The sequence below is a fragment of the Vanellus vanellus genome (genome assembly GCF_965231255.1).
Source record: "Vanellus vanellus genome assembly, chromosome: 25".
Taxonomy (NCBI): Eukaryota; Metazoa; Chordata; class Aves; order Charadriiformes; family Charadriidae; genus Vanellus; species Vanellus vanellus.
The window spans coordinates 6,109,526-6,128,922 of NC_138930.1; the positions used below are offsets into that span (position 1 = coordinate 6,109,526).

A 19,397-nucleotide genomic window follows, 5' to 3' on the forward strand; every position below is an offset into this window, starting at 1 on the left:
CCAGGCACCCATCGGTGTCTTTTCCGTGGTGCGATGAGGAGCCCCATCACCTCCCGCAGTCCCAGCGCTGCCCATAGCCCCTGGCCATGGGGTGGCATTGGACCCGTGTTGCAAAGCCTGGTTCGAAAGACTGTGCTGCTTTGGAAGAGGGGGTGTGGAAATTGTTAAGCTGCTTGTTAAAAGCGCCACTCAAGACACTGCAAAAACAATGTTAGAATGTGTTTCTGAGGCCCTGGAGAAGGCCTTAGCCTTGGGCAAGGCCTTGCATGAGACCCGTGTTTCCTGGACAAGCTGGCAAATCAAAAGGGCTCTGCGCTTGTTTATATTAAAAGGAAGAAAGTTCTAAAAGAGAGAGCGCCATGATAACCCCAGTCCTTTAAAACAAAACTGTGCTGCAACACAGCAGTCTGCGTGGGATGAGGAGAAGAAAAAGCAGCAGCAGCCGGAACAGTGTAAAAGGAACAAAACCCAGAGAAAGAGGGCTCACCGTTAGAAAAGGAGACACATTTTAACAGGGACGGCTTTCATTCATGGCTGCTCAAAACATGTACTGAACCTGAGCAGGATTTGTTTGAAGCTTCTAAGACAGACCAGCATTGAGAAAAACCTGTTTGATAAGGTGCCTCCACTGCCCGTCGCTGCAGCCCGGGAACAGAGAGGATCGCGTAGGGCTGATCAAAGCCCTGCTCTGCCCTTGCTGCCAGCACCAGCCCCACCTCAGTTCTACCGGGACCGTGGGCTTGGTGAGTTACCCTCTGGCCCCCATGTCCAGCCACCCACCGATGAGGCAGCACATCGACTGCCAGCCCTGCGCCGTGGCTCGGTCGCAGCCGTGACACGCCATCCCCGTGGGCTCTGGGTATGGGACAAAAACTCCTGGCTCATGTTGTCTCCCTGAAAGGTGCCCCGTAGAGGACGCGTGTCAGCCTCGCCTTGCGTTGCAAGGACCTCGTATTCCTGAAGACTTCCTACCTGCAGTGGCACCAGAATGCAGATACCTCTTGCACGAAAACAGAGCTGAATTTAAATTCTCGTGAGTCTTCAGGGTGCAATCCTACATGAAATTGTTGTATTTCTCACCGAAATGCTGCAGTTATGCAACTTGGCTGCTGAAGAGTTGATTTTTATTTTTTTTTTGGCACAGCGAAAAGGAACCCATTAAACCTTTTCTCACCTTTCAAAACACAAAGTGATAGGATGAGTGGTGACAGTTTTAAACTGGAAGAGGGGTGATTTAGATGAGATATTAGGAAGAAATTGTTGCCTGTGTGGGTGGTGAGCCCCTGGCGCAGGTTGCCCCAAGAAGCTGTGGCTGCCCCATCCCTGGAGGTGTTCAAGGCCAGGTTGGACGGGGCTTGGAGCAACCTGGGCTGGGGGGAGGAGTCCCTGCCCAGGGCAGGGGGTGGCACTGGGTGAGCTTTAAGGTCCCTTCAAACTGTAACCATTATATGATTCTATGAAAATTCCAGTGAGGAGGATCCAGAGCACCAATCTGTTGAGAAAACCAGCTTTCCTCTGGTCTCTCCCTGCCTACATCAGGGTGACTAAGCTGGCTCTCAGAAAGCAATTTATTTTTCTTGGTTGAGGTAGGTGTTCCTCACCACACTGGACAAGTCCTGCGGGGTGTTTCCCATGACAAAGGAGGGTGCTCTGTGCTTCAGAGGCCCCTCGCGTCTCAGGATTGGTTTGGGAACTCTGGGGGTATGTGCCAATAGCTGGGATCTCTCCGCAGGACCTGGGGCTCCGTGTCCCAGCCGACCATCGGCACACAACTCAGATGCCTCCTTGGCTATTTGCCACAGGGGTGTGAGGACGAGACCCCATATCAAAGATGGCAAAAGAAAAACTGGGCTAAGCTATGCACATTTTCAACATCTGCATTTTAATCTCAGATTCCGGAAACCACAGCAATAAGGAATTGCAATTATTTTGTACAGGGCAAACGAGAAGAATAAGCTTTTCCATCTACTCCAAGACAGTATCTATCAAATTAAGAGATAGTCTTTATATTGTAGGATCACATGTGCTTCTCAGTTTCTTGTCTTAAACGGAGAAGGACAAAAGGTGAGAGGGGAAAAAATACCCCTTGAAATATCTCCAGCTGCAATGTTACCTACCACCTCCCTGTAATCCAACAGAAAGAGAATAGAAATGCCCAAGTCTGCTCATTTCTGGGGTGCTTCTGCCCTGGACCCTCTTGGGTAAAAAAAAAACAAACCAAATAAGCTGAAGTGTCCTGGCTGACACCAAAGAGACTCTCTGTCCTAAAAGTCACAATAAGCTTCACTATCAGGAGCAGCCCCTGCCATCCAACGTATCGATACTTCATTTTTAAGAGCTGTCTCACTCTGTTCCAGCTGGGCGTCTTCATTTCTGATGCCGCTTCAAACCAAGCAGGTGAAATCCCTCATCAGAGGGTCGGACGGCAGAAGGTCTTGAATCCTCACAGCCCTGGTGGATGAGGCACCTCAGCAGCTCTGTCCCACCTCAGCACCCTGCTGTCTGCTCCCCATCCCCATCCCCATCCCCATCCCCATCCCATCCCCATCCTTCCCTTCCCAGTAGCCATGCGCAAGTGATGAGCGCGGCATCTGGAGCCAGGTCACCTCCGAGGGCCCAGCACTCATCCCTGGGGAGAGGCAGCAGGGCAGCCCCCCTCTGTCGGTGAGGACTGCGGCGGGGACCAGATCCCACCACTGCAAACCCAGCTGGGGAGCGGGACCGGAGGGGATGAAGAGGAGAAGAGAGAAATGTTTAATTAGAAGCAAACCTCCAAAGCGGTTGGGGGCACGTGCATGCAATTTCTTTTTGCAGATGCAAACTGTGAGCTACGAGGAGGAGCAGGAGGCGTTGGAGAGTGCGGGGCTGGACCCAGACCCTCACAGGGAGGCGCTGGCCACTACGGGTTCAGAAGGGGCCTGCAGTGAATTCCCTCACTGAGGGAGCCTGTGCCACCGCCTGCAGCATCCCAGCAGGTTTTTCTCCTTTGTGGTTGTTCAGGGACACAACAGGGCTCTGACCTCCACACCGTTATGGATTAATACAAAGAGCTCAATCTCTGACATGGAAAATATTTGCTTGGGGTGACACTGGGAGAGTTTATCTCGTGTGCCTGCCCTGCCTTTAATGGAGAGGTGAGAAACAGTCTCAGCGAAGGGCTTTTGGCTCAGTAATTCGCTCACCCGCCTGGGGGGGAGTCTGTTCTCAGTACTTGGTTGTGCAGTTTACGTATATGACATTGTAATTTCCTGCCCTGGTGGCCTCTCCGGTGTCCCTCAGCATGTTGCTGTCTGCCAGACCAGGGTGACAATAGTGATTGTAAACAGTCCTTAATATTATTTGTATTTTTGGCATCTGTCTTCGTAGGGATTCTATCCAGGTACGGGTGTTGTGGTTCTGCTCCAGCTGCTGGTGCTGAGCTCCTCACTCACATTGCTCACACCGGTCCCCCCAGTAGCTGATTTTGGGGCCACGCACCCTCCCAGACGCAGTGGTTGGCATTCAGGACCCCCACCTGCCCCGGCAGCTGCGCTGACACCCCACTGACTCCAGGAGCTGAGACCACAGCCCCGGGGCACCTGCACCCCCCACCTGATGCAGGACCTGCCACCAAATCCGCTGGTGCTGGTCCCCCCAGTAACTGGCACTTCATCCTTGCAGCCCTCACACCTGCAGGATACAGAGAGATCATGGAAAAAGACGGCGGAGAAAGGATTTAATGAGAAGGTAGGACAGACCGCGGTGACCAGGCGCAGGGCTGGGTCAGACAAGCGCACTGACCAGCTCCATTTTACCCACGACCAGTCCCTTTTATACCCCTTTCTGCCTGATCCCGCTCAGCTTCTCGCCTGTCCCCTTCCCGCGCATGTTCCCTCACCACTTCCCAGTCACGCCGGCCCCTGCGAGCATCCTGCACCCACAGGTGCTTATGTCCAGCCCAGGGTACGGACTATTTTACAGGCACAAAACATACACGTGGGGGGTAGGGAGCTGCTAAAGCATGTCTCTTCTTCCAGGAGCACAGTCGCAGCTGGAGAGCCTAAGGAGAGAGAAAGAAGTGGGAGAGGAAGGAGAGATGGATCTGCTGGGAGTATCTGGTAGGTACGGGGTGCTACCAGGAAGAAGTTCGTTTGGGAAGGGTGAAGAAAAGTCAATTCTTGGGAGTTGGGAGATTGAGTCGTGTCCAGCTGTTGGTGCACCATGAGCACCCCAGGAATCACAGTCCTGCTCCAAACCAGAAAGCAAAAGCCATGGATGATTTTAATTGCTGCCTCTCCCTTTCCACGGTCCCACCCTTCCCTGAGAGGGTTGATTCTGCTCGTAAAGGAAAAAGTGAAGGTGGAGAGGCAGAAGATTGTGCCTGAATTTAAACAGCTGCAACAGTACCTGGAGGAACAAGCGTGCCTGCTGCTGGCTCAGCTGGGAGGGCTGGAGAAGAAGATGAAAACAAGATTGAAAGAAAATGCTGCTAAATTCTCTAAACAGATTATTTATCCGGATGGCCTGATGAAGGAGAAGGTGTGCCAGCTGTCAGGACACGAGGCCCCGCAGGTGAGGTCTGCTGAAACAGACCTTCTTGAGGAGAGATCAGAGAAGGGCAGGTTGGTGGGAATTGCCCCACCTGTGGACTTCAGACACTTCTCAATTTCTTACTTTCCTTCCTTGGCTGTCACTATAGCTTTTACTAGTGCTCTGCTGTAAGAAATGTGCTTGATGCACATGTCAGTGAGAACTGAAAACAAGGCAAGGAGAAGCTTTGGATGTATGGAGAAGATAAGCCTTATCATGAGCTCCAGCATCCAGCTATGTTTGGGGTTTTTTTAACTTAATCATTAAGCTTAATTGATAAAAGCCAAAGACACTACTCCAGCACCTTTCAAGGAGTTTGAACCTGCTGTATTTTTCATGGCCTTGTACAGAGCAGTTCTGCAGTGCCCCAGCACTCGATGCCACCTCTTTGCCCTGGGGCCACTTGGCAGCGAGCTCCTCCATGCACCAAATCTCTGTGCTCCCCGTTGTCTCTGCGGTCCCAGCTGTGGGGTGGAGGTGATGAAGGAGGCTCTTTGGTGGCGTCCGTCTATAAGACCTGCCGGTCCTCCCACTTGGCAGCCAGAGGAACCATGCGAGGAGAAGACACAGGACCCTCCCAGTTCCCAGCACCAAGACCCAAGGCAACGGTGTTCGCCTTTCCAGTCTCCCCCCTGCCTCTGTGTCAGGGGCACAGCCTGAGCCACGAGTCCATCCCCACCCAGAGCCACGGGCGTAGCCTCTCCCCAGGACACGAAGCCAGGCAGAAAGCAAAGATGGGGGCTTCGTTTTCAGCATCAGCAAATGCCACCTGCCTGTCTGTAAAGTCCAGGCAGACCTGGATGGCCCTGGGGAGGCAGGCAAGGCGCAGGGGGGTCCAGTCAGGGTCGGTGAAAGCGTGGTATTGTCCAAACCACTGCCCCACAGCCCAGATCCCTTCTTGGGGGCTAAAACTGAGGACCCCCTTCCTCCTGACAGACTCCTGGGCCACCCCCACAGCCCACCAATCTCCCGCGTCGGCCACCTCCACCTCCCAGCAGTGCCTCCCCACGGCGAAGCCCTGGCTGCCCAGCACGCACGGCTCCGTGTCAAACCGCTCGGGGTTGTCGGGCAGTGAGGTCCACTCGTCCCCTCGTCCCACGCCTCTCTGGTCACCAGCCAGGATGAGGAAGGGGTTGGCAGTGTCTGGGTCCAGGGTCACGTCGGCTGGGGACAGAGGAGGAGAAGGTGCTGAGGACAGGCAGCCCCAGGGGTGCGTCAGGGCTGCATGCACCCCAGCAAGAGAAGGGACAGGGCAGTTTCCTTTCCCCTGCCCAGAGATGTCCAGCATGGGGTGGGAAACCCCCTTGTGGTGGACTACCACGGTCTCAGTGCTGCCCTGATCCTGCCCCTGCTCCTGCTCCAGGGGCTCAGGGGCTTTCATGTGATCCCTGCTCAAGGAGACACCAGTTTTCCGGAGTGGATGGGTGCACATCCGCTGTGCAGACACCTGGACCTGAGCCTGGGGTGCCTCTAGTGCTGCAAGGTTGAAACAGGCCCATCTGGGCACAAACCAGTGCGCTAGACATTACCCCAACACCACAAATTCCTGGTTTTCTTTCTGTGGGCAATGGAGGGAGCCAAGGGTGGCAGCTCAGGTATGGTGGGTCTACAGCACAAGGAATCCGGCCTGGGGGTGTTGCAGCCATCAAGTCTCAACCCTATGGCAAGCCCAGGTGGGGACAAGCCCCAGGTGCTTTGACCCTAAATAGCTCTTCCACAGCAGGAGCAGGATGCATTTTTCTCTTCAACAGAGGGACAGTTCCCCCTCATCTTCCCTTCTAAAATCTCACCTCTTCCACTCATCTCCTCCACCTCATTGGCCAGGGTCTCACTCTCTTCTCTCTCCATCCCGGATACCAGCACATCTGCAGAAAATCAACAGGAGCGGAGGCAGGATTCCCTGTGGAAAGTGGAAATTGCAAGACTCGGAGGCTGCCTAACGATGATAAAGCAGCAGAAGGAATGATGGAAAAGTCACAGCATTCAGACACTTTTTAGACAGCCAGCACTCACCTGCAGGCTTTTGCTAGGAAAGGAGGTTTTGGATGGGTCTTGAAGGTCTTTAGTCTGCTCTCCACTCCTGTGAACTCCCCATCAGCTCATGGCTGGACTGGGCTTGCACAGCATTTCCAGCTTGTTCGAGTGAGCAGGTCAAAGTCCAGAGGGGCTGGATGGCCTGGAGAGCACAGCTGGGAGTCCACCACCTTTGTTTCTCTGGAGGTGATCACACCACAGGATCCTCTCCCTCCCCTCCTCTTGGCGACCGCCTCCCATGCCCTGAAGCTGCTGGCAGGCATGGGACTTCCATCTAAAACTTCAATTTGGGAGTTCCCTGCTGACGTTCCTGCAGTCCCCCTGTCCTGTTTGCATCACAGGGTCTGCTGCATCTCCCCTCCCTTCGGCCAGCTGCATGTGGGTGATAAGAGCCTGCTGCACTGCTGGAAGAGGCCGTATCTTCCTGTGGCACGATGCTCAGAGTCAATGGCACCATGTTCACCTCCAGCCCCAAGCGAGATGTCACATGGGGACACCAGCCACAGACCAGTGGCCATGCTCTGGGTGTCCAGGCTGCGTACCATGATGAAGGAAGAGGTCTGCCCCTTTACAGGCGCTGCTGTGCCCAGTGCATCAAGAAGAGTGTGGCCAGCAGGACAAGGGAGGTCATCCTCCCCCTCTACTCTGCCTTGGTGAGGCCACACCTGAAGTACTGTGTCCAGTTCTGGGCTCCCCGGTTCAAGAAGGACAGGGAACTGCTGGAGAGGGTCCAGCATAGGGCTACCAAGATGATTAGAGGACTGGAACACCTCTCTTATGAGGAAAGACTGAGGGAATTGGGTCTCTTTAGTCTGGAAAAAAGACTGTTGAGGGGGGACCTGATCCATGCTTATAAATACTTAAAGGGTGGGTGCCAGGAGGATGGGGCTCTTTTCGGTGGTGCCCAGTGACAGGACAAGAGGGAACGGGCACAAACTTGAGTATAGGAAGTTCCACCTAAACACGAGGAGGAACTTCTTTACCTTGAGGGTGGCAGAGCAGTGGCACAGGCTGCCCAGGGAGGTGGTGGAGTCCCCATCTCTGGAGACGTTCCAAACCCGCCTGGACGCGTTCCTGTGCAACCGGCTCTAAGGTGGCCCTGCTCTGGCAGGGGGTTTGGACTAGATGATCTCCAGAGGTCCTTTCGAACCCTATGATTCTATGATTCTATGATCTGTCATGCTGCCGATGGGTTGCAGGGTGGAGCTGTTTGCAGGGCATGCGTTGCCTCGATTGCTCAGCTGGTAAATGGGGGACAGCAGGTGCTGGGCTTTGCATCCCACCTCTCTGTTCTCCAGGCAGCTTTTCATGTGCTCAGGGGTGATGGCCTCACCCCCGCTCATTGGGAACTTGGGAGGTGGCAACTACTCTGCTTTGTCACATCACTCTGAAAGCCACCAGTGGAGCACAAAATAAAGCAGAGTGCAAGGGGACCTGCTGCCAGACGGCTCTGCTGCCTGGCACTGGGACGGGGCCCGGGAAGGCAGGACTATTCACTGCTGTCGCATGGTGGAATAGGCATGGCATGGTGGGGGCTGCTGCTGAAGCTCCCATCTGCAGGGTCAACCAGTGACAAGTTAAACATGTCCTCCCTCACTCCTCCGAGTCAGCCTGCCTTCAGCAGCACCCACCTGCAGCACCCACATAGAATCATAGACTGGTTTAAGTTGGAAGGGACCTTAAAGATCATCCCGTTTCATGGGGCGGGACACCTCCCCCCAGCCCAGGTTGCTCCAAGCCCAGTCCAACCTGGCCTTGAACACCTCCAGGGATGGGGCAGCCACAGCTTCTTGGGGCAACCTGCGTCAGGGGCTCACCGCCCTCACAGCCAAGAAGTTCTTCCTCAGATCTCATCTAAATCTCCCCTCTTTCAGTTTGAAGCCATCACCCCTCATCCTATCACTACACGTCCTTCTAAAAAGTCCCTCTCCGGCTTTCTTGTAGGCCCCCTTCAAATACTGGAAGGGGCTCTGAGGTCTCCCCGGAGCCTTCTCTCCTCCAGGCTGAACCCCCCCACCTCTCCCAGCCTGTCCTCCCAGCAAAGGGGCTCCAGCCCTCCCAGCATCTCCGGGGCCTCCTCTGGCCCCGCTCCAACAGCTCCGGGGCCTTCTGCTGTGGGCACCCCCCGAGCTGGAGGCAGCACTGCGGGGGGGTCTCCCCAGAGCAGAGCAGAGCAGAGTGCAGCAGAGGGGCACAATCCCCCCCTGGCCCTGCTGGCCACGCTGCTGGGGATGCAGCCCGGGGGGCGGGGGGCTTTCTGGGCTGCTGGCGCACATTGCCGGCTCCTGGGGAGCTTCTCACCCACCGACACCCCCAGGTCCTTCCCCTCAGGGCTGCTCTCCAGCCGTTCCCCACCCAGCCTGGGGTTGTGCTTGGGATTGCCCCGACCCACATGCAGGACCCTGAGCTTGGCCTGGTTGAACTTCATGAGGTTGGCACAAGCCCTTCTCTCCAGCCTGTACAGGTCCCTCTGGACAGCATCCTTTCCCTCCAGTGTATCAACCCCTCCACACAGCTTGGTGTCATCAGCAAACTTGCTGAGGGTGTGCTCCATCCCAACATCCATGTCACCAACAAAGATGTTAAACAGCACCAGTCGCAGTCCCAACCCCTGAGGAATACCGCTTGTCACTTCTCACCACTTGGACATCACCCACCAGCACTGGCAGCGGTGGAAGGTCACTAGTGCAGGCACATGTGCAACATGCTCTGGGTTCACATACACATTTGCAGATCCTCAAGCAGCAGCACAGCTCCTCTGTCTGCCCAGTACCCCCACCCAGACTCCGGGTCCTCTGACCCTGCCACCGGTCCCCTACTCGATGACTGATCCAGCGTGATGCTCACTGCAAACCCGCAGCACTCACACACTCATCCCAAAGGCTCCCCACACTCTTGGGCCCCCCAGACACCAGTGTGGACCCTCCGCCTGCCCGATACCTCTGCCTGGACCCGCAGACTGAGTCACCAGCCAGCCAAGCGCACAGACTGGTTTTATCCACGAGCCGGCCCTTTTATACCCCTTTCTGCCTGTCCCCCACCTCGGCATCCCTGATTCCCTTCCGCTGCACGTGCCTTCTGCAGTTCACATACTTCCACTGACACCCCCGTATCTGGGACCCCCCCCCCCCCCGCTTTACAGCCTTACCGTCGCCTGAAGTGACGCCTGCAGATTCGTGATATCCCAGCAATTAGCACGAGTGATGAGGTCGGTTTACTATACTTATCTCCGCTCTCATTTGTTGGCCAGCTCTGTGTCTCTGTGTGCTTTATTTACCGCCCCCCTCTTTTCCTTCTCGTCCCTTTTGGTGAGGGCCCTGATGAGGTCCCTTTACCCAGACACCCAAGAGCCCCCACGCTCCTGGCTGGGGACGGCAGGGTGCCGGACCCATCTGGTCTGAGCGCCCGGTGGGGTGACACAGCCCAGTGCACACACCATCCTCCGTGGCCTCACCTCTTGGCCAGGGGGAAATTGCTTTTGAGCAATTTTGAAGCTGGTGCTGAGCTTTGCTCCCAGCCTTGCGCTGCCTCTGGGTGTGAATCCCGGCTCCGTCACCTCCCTCCTTCCCGTTGCTGCCTCTGGGCTCTTCCCGGGAATGTGCAAACCGCTGCCGCTCTCCATCCCCTCCCAAGTGCGGGGAGAGCCGCAGGAGGAGGCTGCGATATGCGTGTGCGTCAGGGACGTGCCTGTGGACGTTGCCAGAAGAGCACTTCCGGAGAAAAATATCGCCAAAAGCCCCCCAATTCCTTCAGTGACTCATTTTTTGAGCGGAGGCAGCGCAGGAGGAAATGGGTTGCAGGCTGGGAAGAAGAGTGACGTTGCTGTTTGGTTTTCAGACAAGGAAACGCTTAGCTCGGCGCGGGGTGACCCCTCCGGACGCACAGTGTGACGGACGAGCAGCTCCTGCCCCAGCCCGGGGCCCTCCAGGTACGCAGCGTCTCTCGGAAAGCTGCAGATTGACGTCGCCTTCTGCCATCTGCCAAAACCGGTGGTGGTTTTCACCTCTCGTTAGCAAAGCTGGGTCTAAGTCAGGGAGTGATAAGAGGTTTCGGGGTGGGGTCGAAGCAGGGCCAGGTCCCATCTTGGCTGGGGTTTTAATTAACGTTTTGCTTATTTTGCTTTCCCTGGTCTGAGACCTCCTCCCGCCCTCGGTGCGGTGGCGGGGGATGTGATGCCGAGTCCCAGATTTGTCTGGGGGGAGGAGCGTGCGTCCCCGGCTCCATGTGCGTTCGGTCTGGGTTTCTCCTTCCATCTCTTTCTTAGGGCTGGGTAAGAAAAGCAAGTGCTCCATATTAAAACAACCGCCACTTTTTCATGGAATTAGAGGAGGTGGTGTAGCTCGTCCTTTGTTTCCCCATGGGAAATTCCTACAACATTTTTACCAGTCGGGTACTTTATATATAAAGCACCAAGTAAAGTCAGGCTGATGATGGAAAATTGATTTCAACCTTTGGCATCTGAGGTTCTTCCCTAGACATTACAAAAACGGGCTGCAATCAGCAACAAACCCCTTTAAAAGTGAATTCTGGCTTTTGGTTTTGTTTTTTTTTTTTCTTTTAATTCCCTTATTCCTCCTCCCTTTTGCCCTTTCCCTCTCCTTCCCCGTCTCCAGGTTGTGCTCCAGTGAAGAGGATGCTCTCCCGTTTCCACCTCTGTGGTTCTCTGCCGGCTTTTATCATTTATGGCTTCGTTTTCCAGGTTTACGAGCTGCAGTCAGGTAGGGATCCCCCCGGTGCTTGCTGATCCCTGTGGCATCACTTCCAGCCCGAATATCATCCCGGCTGCCAGCGCAGCTACTCCCCGTGAAGGGCAGAGCACAGAGCAGGATTAGGCCCCTTGTGCAGGTCTGAGAGTGCTCTGGGTCCTGGTTTGTTCCTCCGACCACGCCAGCACAGGGGTTCTCACAACCTCGCTGAACCCAGGAGGGGATTAGCTGATGCCGATGAGTTGATTAGAGTTTGCTGCCATTTCCCTTCCCGTTTTCCCTGTTCCCAGCACGTTCCCAGCACGTCATCGCTTTACCGAGCTCTGTCCAGGGTGCGCTGGACCCTTTGCCGAACCAATTCAATAAAGGGGGAAAAAAAAAAAAAAAAAAATCTTAAAAAAAATATTTGGGGGGCTCTTTTTTCTGTTAGATTGCTGCCCTGAAGCAGTTTCTCTGAGGCAGCCCTGGCAAAAGGATGCAGCAGAACAGTCGACTTGAAGGTTACCTTGCCAAAAAAAAAGTTGTTTTGCTTTTGTTTTCCTTCAACCAGAAGCCACTTTCTCTGTGACTTGAGTGGACAGCTAATTAATAAGCCCTTTTTTTTTTTTTTTTTTTAATTTCCATAGATGCCCAGAGTACTTGGGATGTATTTGTTTTCTCTTGGAATAGGTGTGAATAACTGAGGATATTTGAGTTTTATTTGTACCCAAGTTGCCTGTTTCCTCCAGCCAACCACCCAGAAACCCCCCAGCCACTTCCTTCCTCCTCTACCCTGCTTTCTCCCCACCCCGAGCAGCACGGGCATCACTGGTTACCCTTGAGAACAAATAATCTTTTAGAGACTTGAAGAACTTTCACGGTAGCGCAGGACAGGGAAGCAGAGGGAGGGGGTGGTGGCCTGGCCCGGCGTGGGGTCCCTCTCCCAGCCCTCCCCTCGATGCCTCCTCTCCCCCGGCGCAGTTACGCCGCCACCGCGACGGCGTGGCACAGCAGCACACAAACCGCGTGGAGCAGCACCTGCTTGTTTTCCGAGCTAGGCCGCCACAGCAAACCCACGGTTATTTCTCCTTCCTCCTCCGGGGGTTTCTCCCAGCTCCACTCAATGTGACGGGACCTCCCGGCCCCATCACTGTGGCCATGGGTGAGGATGTGGTGTTGCCCTGCCGCTTCTCCACGGAGCAGAGCACGCAGGACACGGAGGTGATCTGGTTTCGGGAACACTTCTCGCCCTTTGTGCATCGCTACAAGGGGGGCCGGGACCAGTACGGGGAGCAGATGCCTCAGTACCAAGGGCGCACCGAGCTGCTGAAGGACGGCCTCGTCAAGGGTAGCGTGGACTTGAAAATTTTCCACGTCCGACTGTCTGACAGAGGGAATTACACCTGCTTTGTTCACCGTGACTCGGATTACGACGAGGCTGTGGTGGAGCTGAAGGTGACAGGTCTGTAGTCCGTGTCCCCGGTACCTCTCATTTACTTGCTCGTAGCCAGTGCTCTTCTTCCCTCTCCTTCTTCCCACCAGCAATTTCAGGTGGTTGCTTTGGAAATGGGGTTTTATTAAGTCCCGTGGCTGAAAATACCAAGAAATTCTCAGTCAGGTAAAAATGCCGACTGAGTGGCTGTGAGGAGCTCGTGAGATACGATACCTACTTCAGAAGCGGTCTTGATATTGTTTTCTTCGTATAAATGGGTGTAAGAGAAAACTTGGCATTGCATAATAAAGTAGTAATGTCCAGGTTTGTGCTTTTGTATTTTAATATCCAGGCCTGCAGGTTATTTTGCTGCAGTAGAAACCTCCGGAGCAGATCTTTTGAGTTCTGTGAAAAAGACTGTAAAAAATTTCCTGACTCCAGGTGACACTTGTCTTAAAAAATACCTGGGATTCGTCTATGTCTAAGTTCATCCCTTCTTGTCAGGGAGAGGCGCGGCCAGGCCGCCTTATTCCCGGATATCCGTTATCCCGCAGAATCACCCGGGGTCTCTGTTTTCCCGCAGCCGGCGGCTCTGCCCCGCTCATCGCACTGGAGCGTTACCAGGGTGGGGGGATCCGGGTGGCCTGTCACTCGGCCGGCTGGTACCCGCAGCCCCAGGTGCTGTGGCAAGATCCCCACGGGAGGCATCTCCCGTCCCTCTCGGAAAGCGTTACCCAGGACGAGAGCGGCCTCTTCGCAGCGGAAAGCAGCATAATCCTCACCAGGGGCGAGCACCAGAAACTCTCCTGCTCGGTCCGACACCTGCGCAGCCAAGAACAGGGATCAGCTTTTTACATATCAGGTGAGGGGAGGACGAGGGCATCGCCCCGTTAGCGTTCCCCATGGAGCTGTGTCGGGAAAGCGCGGCGGGCGGGAACCCTCGGGTGCATTTTGCAGGCTGTGCGTTCAGTGCACGGAGTGTGTTTCGCAGCAGCCTTGGTGCAGCTGCGCTGCCAAAATTCTCCAGTTCCATCGCGAAGTGCGGGTTTAGGGAGGGGGAAAAGGGCATCCCTCATCGCAGCAGGATGTCTACGGACCCCCGGGTTAGCGACAAACATGCGTAACGCTGGAACCAAACAAAAAAGGAGAAACAAAACCTGTGCCCACAGTCTCACCTGCTGTGAAATCCTGTTCTGCTAGTTTGGTATGAGAAATAAATCGCGGCGACGCGTTTTAGCATCTGCGAATATTGAATGTAGTTTATTTTTTCCTTGTCACGCAGAGAAGCTCCTTTGTTACCAGAGGATTGATTCGGGGTGGGGAATATATCAGAACAGAGATGCAGTGGTGAACTGGACTAACCATACACCAAACTGCACTGCGGTATCACATGTTTTTCAGCTGTATCCTGTTCCTTTTTTACTTTGGGAATGAACAATTTTGGGAGAATTTATCTCCCCACGTACCCATACCTTTCTCCTGGTGATACTGCTCTGCACTGGGCTGTTGTTGGTGGTGCATACGTTAGCCTGTTTCTGATCCTATGATGCCTAATGAAATAAAATATTTTTTTTTTCCCAAAGGAGAAGAAAGCATGATTTAACAAGGAGTAATTTGGTTAGAAATCCATTTTCCCTTTAAAAACTCCCGCCAATGTATGCAGACAAAAACATCATCAGCCTGAGACAAGTGCTAGATTGCCAAAGTGCGTTTTTTTTTTAAATCTTATTTTTTGTTGCTTTGTGGAGTAGAGTTAGGAGCTAATTTTCACCCTCGAGGGGATTCAGACCCGCTTGGGATAAGCATGTATGAAATAGAAATAATCTACCTCCCACTGCTGCTTGGAGAGTCACCTTTGGGGATTTTATTTTTCAGATCCCTTTTTCCAAAATGCCCATCCTTGGATGACCGCCCTGGGCGTGGTCCTGCTTGCCATGGTCGCTCTCCTTGTTATCACCGTTTATCTATTTAAAATTAAAGGTATCATCCTGGTGCGGTGTCCGGGGGAGGGGGCCGGGCGGCTGCCCTATTCAGCCACTCCTGGTTTTGACAGACGGGTGGGTTTAGGAAATGTTGGGATCTTTTCGTGGTGGCTGGGACACACGGTCTTGGAGACCCAGGGATTTCATTTCTGGAATGAAAAGAGAGGTGGTTTCTCCAACAAAAAGGGTGGCAAATAAGGAAGCAGGCATTAAAGCAACACGCGCCAGGGGTTCCTCTGCCGGCAGAAATGGAGCAATAATTTGCCTGGCCCTGCAAAGCACTTTTGGGGTCCTGGCAGGGCTTGGTCTCCCTCCAAAAAAAAGCCCTCTGGGGATAAAGAATACAAGGACTAAAGGAAACAGAAATACCAAAAGGCGATGGAGCCAGTGGGTGGTGCAGGTGCTGCAGCACCTTCTGCCATGTAAGCGGCTGTGACTCCTCTTGTGGTTTAACCATTCCTCTTTGGAAGGGCTGATTTTTAAAAATTATTCCAATTGCTTTTTTTTTTCTTTCATAGGAAAGCAGGAGAAAAAAATAGGTAAGCTTTACTTTCCATTTTCCAGAAACCGGAGGATTCCCTCAAATGGAAGAAGAATTCATGGGGTCCATTTCTGGGGGACGTGGGGGAGGGTTTGGCTAATGACTGTAGAAAATTGTGAAAATTATGAAATGACAAAATTATGAAATGATGCAATTTTCAGGAAAATCATTGCAGAACCAAAGAAAGCGTGAACAGATAGATGTTGTACCAACAGCGAACTTTGCTTTTCAAAGGGCTCACAAGGTTCCTCCCAAAGCTGGGGGAAGATTTGGGGTAGCACATTTCATTTTGCAGGGGGCTCAGCTTTGTCTCAGTACCGAAAAAAACACAGGGGCAGGATGGTGAGGTAGCACTGAAGGGGAAATTTAACCCTCCCTCGTCAATGCAACCCCATCCCTTCACCACTGTGGTGGAGATAGAACTCGGGTCTCCAGCAAGGCAGCGCTGGTCTCTGCCTGAGGTGGGTTCAGGGAGAGCGGGCAAGACATCCAAAAGTCTTGAGGAGAAAGGTCTTGAGGAGCTCCTGGGCTGAAACTTTTCCATCATGAGCAATTTTAGCCCCCTCCCCACCCCAACGAGTGTATGGGTGAAAAAGGAATTGGCTTTGGTGGTGACGCTCTGTTCTGGTTTTGCTTTTCAGCCACGCAAGAGGCAGCGCTGCGTAAGTCCCGCTCCCCATCTTCCCTGTGAAATCCTCTGTGAAAACTTTCAGGCTTTTTTAGTCATCCTGTCATTCTGCCCAAATGTCCTTTTTAAGGAGATACTTTACTTCCCCCTCCCCTATTGATATGAAAATTCACCCTGAAAAGTCATTACCATTTTTTCCCTGTGTGGCTGACCATGGTTTTTAACACTCTCATTTTAATTTAAGTAGTCAAATCGTACTGAAAAGTTACTGTTTTTTAGGGTAAGATTACAGAAACTTAAGCTGTAGAGAATTTTCTTATTAAAATGTAGATTGCTTGATTACCAAGAAATGAAAGAAAATAAACACAAAAAAAAAAAACAAACCACCAAAACCAAACAACAAACCAACACCTGAAGAGGGCATATATTTTTGATTGGGTTTTTGCTTGCTTGTAGCTCATGGAATTGCCACGAAATAGTCCTTTGGCTATTAATAATGAGCTCTTGTTGCCAACGCAGATTGATGAGGAAAATAAATACAGGTCAGCTCGCTCAGGAGTCGTGAGCATCCTTCAATCAAAGTGTAAATCAGTGCATCTGCCCCCTTCATCACAGCCTCTCCTCACCTATGTGGTCCTTTAGCTGGGGTTCCAGGGAAGGGACTCTGTCAAATAGTAACTCCTCTCTTGTCTGTCTGTCTGTCTGTCTGTCTGTCTGCTGTTCAGGCGACCGTGACGCACAAATCGGTGAGTCTCCTCCTCTTCCTTACAGAGGTTTTTTTTTACAGAATCTGTTTAGGGTGGTGGGTTTTGTTGTGGTGTTTGTTGTTTTTTTTTTTTTCTTTTTCACTTTTAAAGTGTAAAGTGAATTGAAGAGCAGTTGGGCACGGCGGGGAAAGGGAGAGAGTGAATTTGAGAATCAAAAAATTAAAGATCATTGAAGATGGTGCCTGGGGTTGGGGATGGCTGACTGCAGCGGCAGCGCAGGCAGGGTGAGAGTGCCCTGCACACCCTCGCTGCTGGCACCGTGATTTGATGGAAACGCCACGTAACAGGTCCCCTTGTAGGCAAGGGTCCTCCCAGAAACCTCCTCCTGCCCCAGATTTGAGCAAGACAACCTGCACCAGCACCTGCAGAGCAGAGCTGCAGGCTTGGGGTGGGAGAGGGCATTGGCAGAATCCCACCCTCCGGCATGTGCGGGCGGTTATGGGAGTGGTTATACCCAAATCAATATCCCACAGCCCATTTGTGCTGATTTATCTTGTTTTTCAGAAAAGCAAGCTGAGGAACTTGGTGAGTATCATTCTCCTTCCTACATGGGAGACTTTTTGGTTGGGCCATTTTGTCATCCAGGTTTTGCACATATGCCCCACTTTTGGTTTTCCTTTTGGGGAAGGAAGAGGTAGCAAATACTGAACGCATTTCGGAAATGGGTTTTTTTCTTTTGCTTTCTATGTGTTTTTAAGCTATTCCATGTAATCCTTTTATATTAAGATGAAAATGCTTTTCAAAGAAAGTACAAACAGACCATAAATAAATGTCTGAATCGGGACAGGCAGCATGATTGTATTTGTGGAAAATGGATGGAGATGTTGAAGTTTTGAAGATACATGCTGTGAGATGACTTTCACAAATATAGCAACAATTTAGAAAATGGGCAACTACACTGGCATATCATTGCCCTGAGCTAATCCAGTACAAGGGTGTTCAGATTACGTCTCATCTGTGCTTTGTTGGTTTTTTTTAAAGCATGGAGAAGATATGCGGTGCCTATACAAGAAGGTAATTAAAGTTTGGTCTTTCGGGGTGTTGAGTCATCTTTCCTGCTTTAAGTTCCCTTCCTGGAAGTTCCCCTCCCGCAGCAACGTTGGTGGGACCAGGGATGCTTCTACAAGCTCTCGCTTTACAGGAGGAAGAGGAACACTCAAGCCCTGTGTTCGTTTGGTGCCCCGGTTTCAGGCAAATCTGGAGAGTCCTGCTCCTCAGGTCTCATTTTAGAGACGTGGGGACTTTTTCAGCCCGGAGTTCTGCTGACAGTTCTCTTCCCTCCCTGCTCGGTGTCATCTCTCTGCTTAGTTCCTTGCACTAATATAGTTACCTTGTGCAACTTCCCGTGGCTATCTCTTGCACCCTTTTTCTTCTTCCTTATGCAGCCCCAGCTAAGGTCTCTCCTGGGGTGAGCTCTGCCCTGATGTGTTGACTCCATCTCTCCTGCAGTGAAAGTGGTTCTGGATCCAGACACAGCCCACTGTGACCTTGTCCTGTCTGACGACTACAAAAGTGTGAAACGAGAAGACACGCGGCAGGACATCCCCGACATCCCTGAGAGATTTAACCCATGGCGCTGCGTGCTGGGCCACGAAGGCTTCACCTCGGGGAGATACTACTGGGAGGTGGAGGCGGTGGATGGAGGAGGATGGACTGTGGGGGTCTCTCGAGAAGACGTGAAAAGGAAAGGCGAGATCGAGTTTAAACCGGAGGAGGGCATCTGGGCAGTGGGGCAGTGGGCAGGGCACTTCCAAGCTCTCACATCCCCTAATCGCACTCTCCTTCCTGAAATCCAGACTCCCAAGCGGATCCGGGTCTCTCTGGATTATGAGGAGGGACGAGTGGCATTTTTCAGTGTTGATGAGGAGATTCCCATCTTCACGTTTCCCCTGACATCGTTTGAAGGAGTAAAAGTCCGGCCTTGGGTCTGGCTGGGTCCTGGGACGTGGCTCAAAATGTGGCCCTGATGAAAAGGAGGGAGTAAGGGAAGGCTTTTTTAGGGGACCTCAGTAGTTCAGACTCACAGAAAGATTTAGGTGGGAAAGAACTTGTGGAGGTTTCTATTGCAACCACCTGCTCACAGCAGGGCTGACCTCAAAGCTGCCGTAGGTGTCTCTGGACCTTGTTGAGCTGAATTGTGTAGGATCTCCAAGGGTGGAGATCTTGTTACCTCTCTGGACCTCTGTCCTGGTGCTGCACCTCTCTCGAGGGGAAGAATTAACCCCTCACGTTTGGTCAGAGTTTCCCCAATTACAACTTGTGACTGCCGCCTTTCATCCTCACTCTCCTCCACCCGTTGAACAACACTTCCACTGAAAGGACACTCCCGCAACAGGGATCACTTTTTAAATGTACAGAATAAAGTTACATCAGTAGGATTTGTCTGCGTGTGTGTCAGCACCGAATGTCTGAGGCATTGTCTCCACCTCCTTTTAGCATGCGGGGAGTTGCGGGCACTTCTGAGAAAACGGTTCACCGCATCCCACAGGAGGCAACGCAGGCATGTCAGTGGGCTCAGTCCATGCCGCGCGTGTCCCCGTGCCTGCCCGCAGCACAAGCCCAGGTGACAAGCTCACCCGGAGACATCTAACACTGCAAGATGGATCCCACCTCTGGCCGTTCGTTCTGGAGCAGGAAAAGCTGCTTTTGCTTACGGTGCTGAGGACCTGGGGCAGGCTCAGAATGTCCCATGTGGGCTGAAACGAAGCTGGAGAAATGAAAAATTTGTATGTAGAAGGGTTTCTCATATTGAGGCACGT

At 52.8% G+C, this 19,397-nt stretch overlaps 3 protein-coding genes across 3 annotated transcripts; 2 read left to right on the plus strand and 1 right to left on the minus strand.

Moving 5' to 3' along the window:
• Positions 1-3,969: 3,969 nt before the first annotated feature.
• Positions 3,970-4,701, plus strand: LOC309681605 (uncharacterized protein; the record flags this gene model as incomplete). The annotated part of the gene is given in 3 exon segments (XM_082495506.1): positions 3,970-4,053; positions 4,055-4,097; positions 4,327-4,701. Coding segments are annotated over 3 exon segments (471 nt in total). The 5' UTR covers positions 3,970-4,000.
• Positions 4,702-4,858: 157 nt separating this feature from the next.
• On the minus strand, positions 4,859-7,979 carry LOC309681604 (butyrophilin subfamily 1 member A1-like). Its single transcript, XM_082495505.1, has 3 exons — positions 6,583-7,979; positions 6,360-6,469; positions 4,859-5,733 (listed from the first exon to the last, which is right to left on the minus strand). Exons 2-3 carry the CDS (start codon positions 6,415-6,417, stop codon positions 5,213-5,215), a joined length of 579 nt encoding a protein of 192 aa, XP_082351631.1. The 5' UTR covers positions 6,418-6,469; positions 6,583-7,979; the 3' UTR covers positions 4,859-5,212.
• Positions 7,980-10,299: 2,320 nt separating this feature from the next.
• On the plus strand, positions 10,300-19,022 carry LOC309681603 (butyrophilin subfamily 1 member A1-like). The gene is made up of 11 exons (XM_082495504.1): positions 10,300-10,531; positions 11,217-11,321; positions 12,403-12,750; positions 13,304-13,582; positions 14,596-14,700; positions 15,221-15,241; positions 15,885-15,905; positions 16,597-16,617; positions 17,143-17,163; positions 17,620-17,652; positions 18,088-19,022. The coding sequence occupies exons 1-11, from the start codon at positions 10,393-10,395 to the stop codon at positions 18,603-18,605; spliced, it is 1,611 nt and encodes a 536-aa protein (XP_082351630.1). The 5' UTR covers positions 10,300-10,392; the 3' UTR covers positions 18,606-19,022.
• The last annotated feature ends 375 nt before the right edge of the window (positions 19,023-19,397 follow it).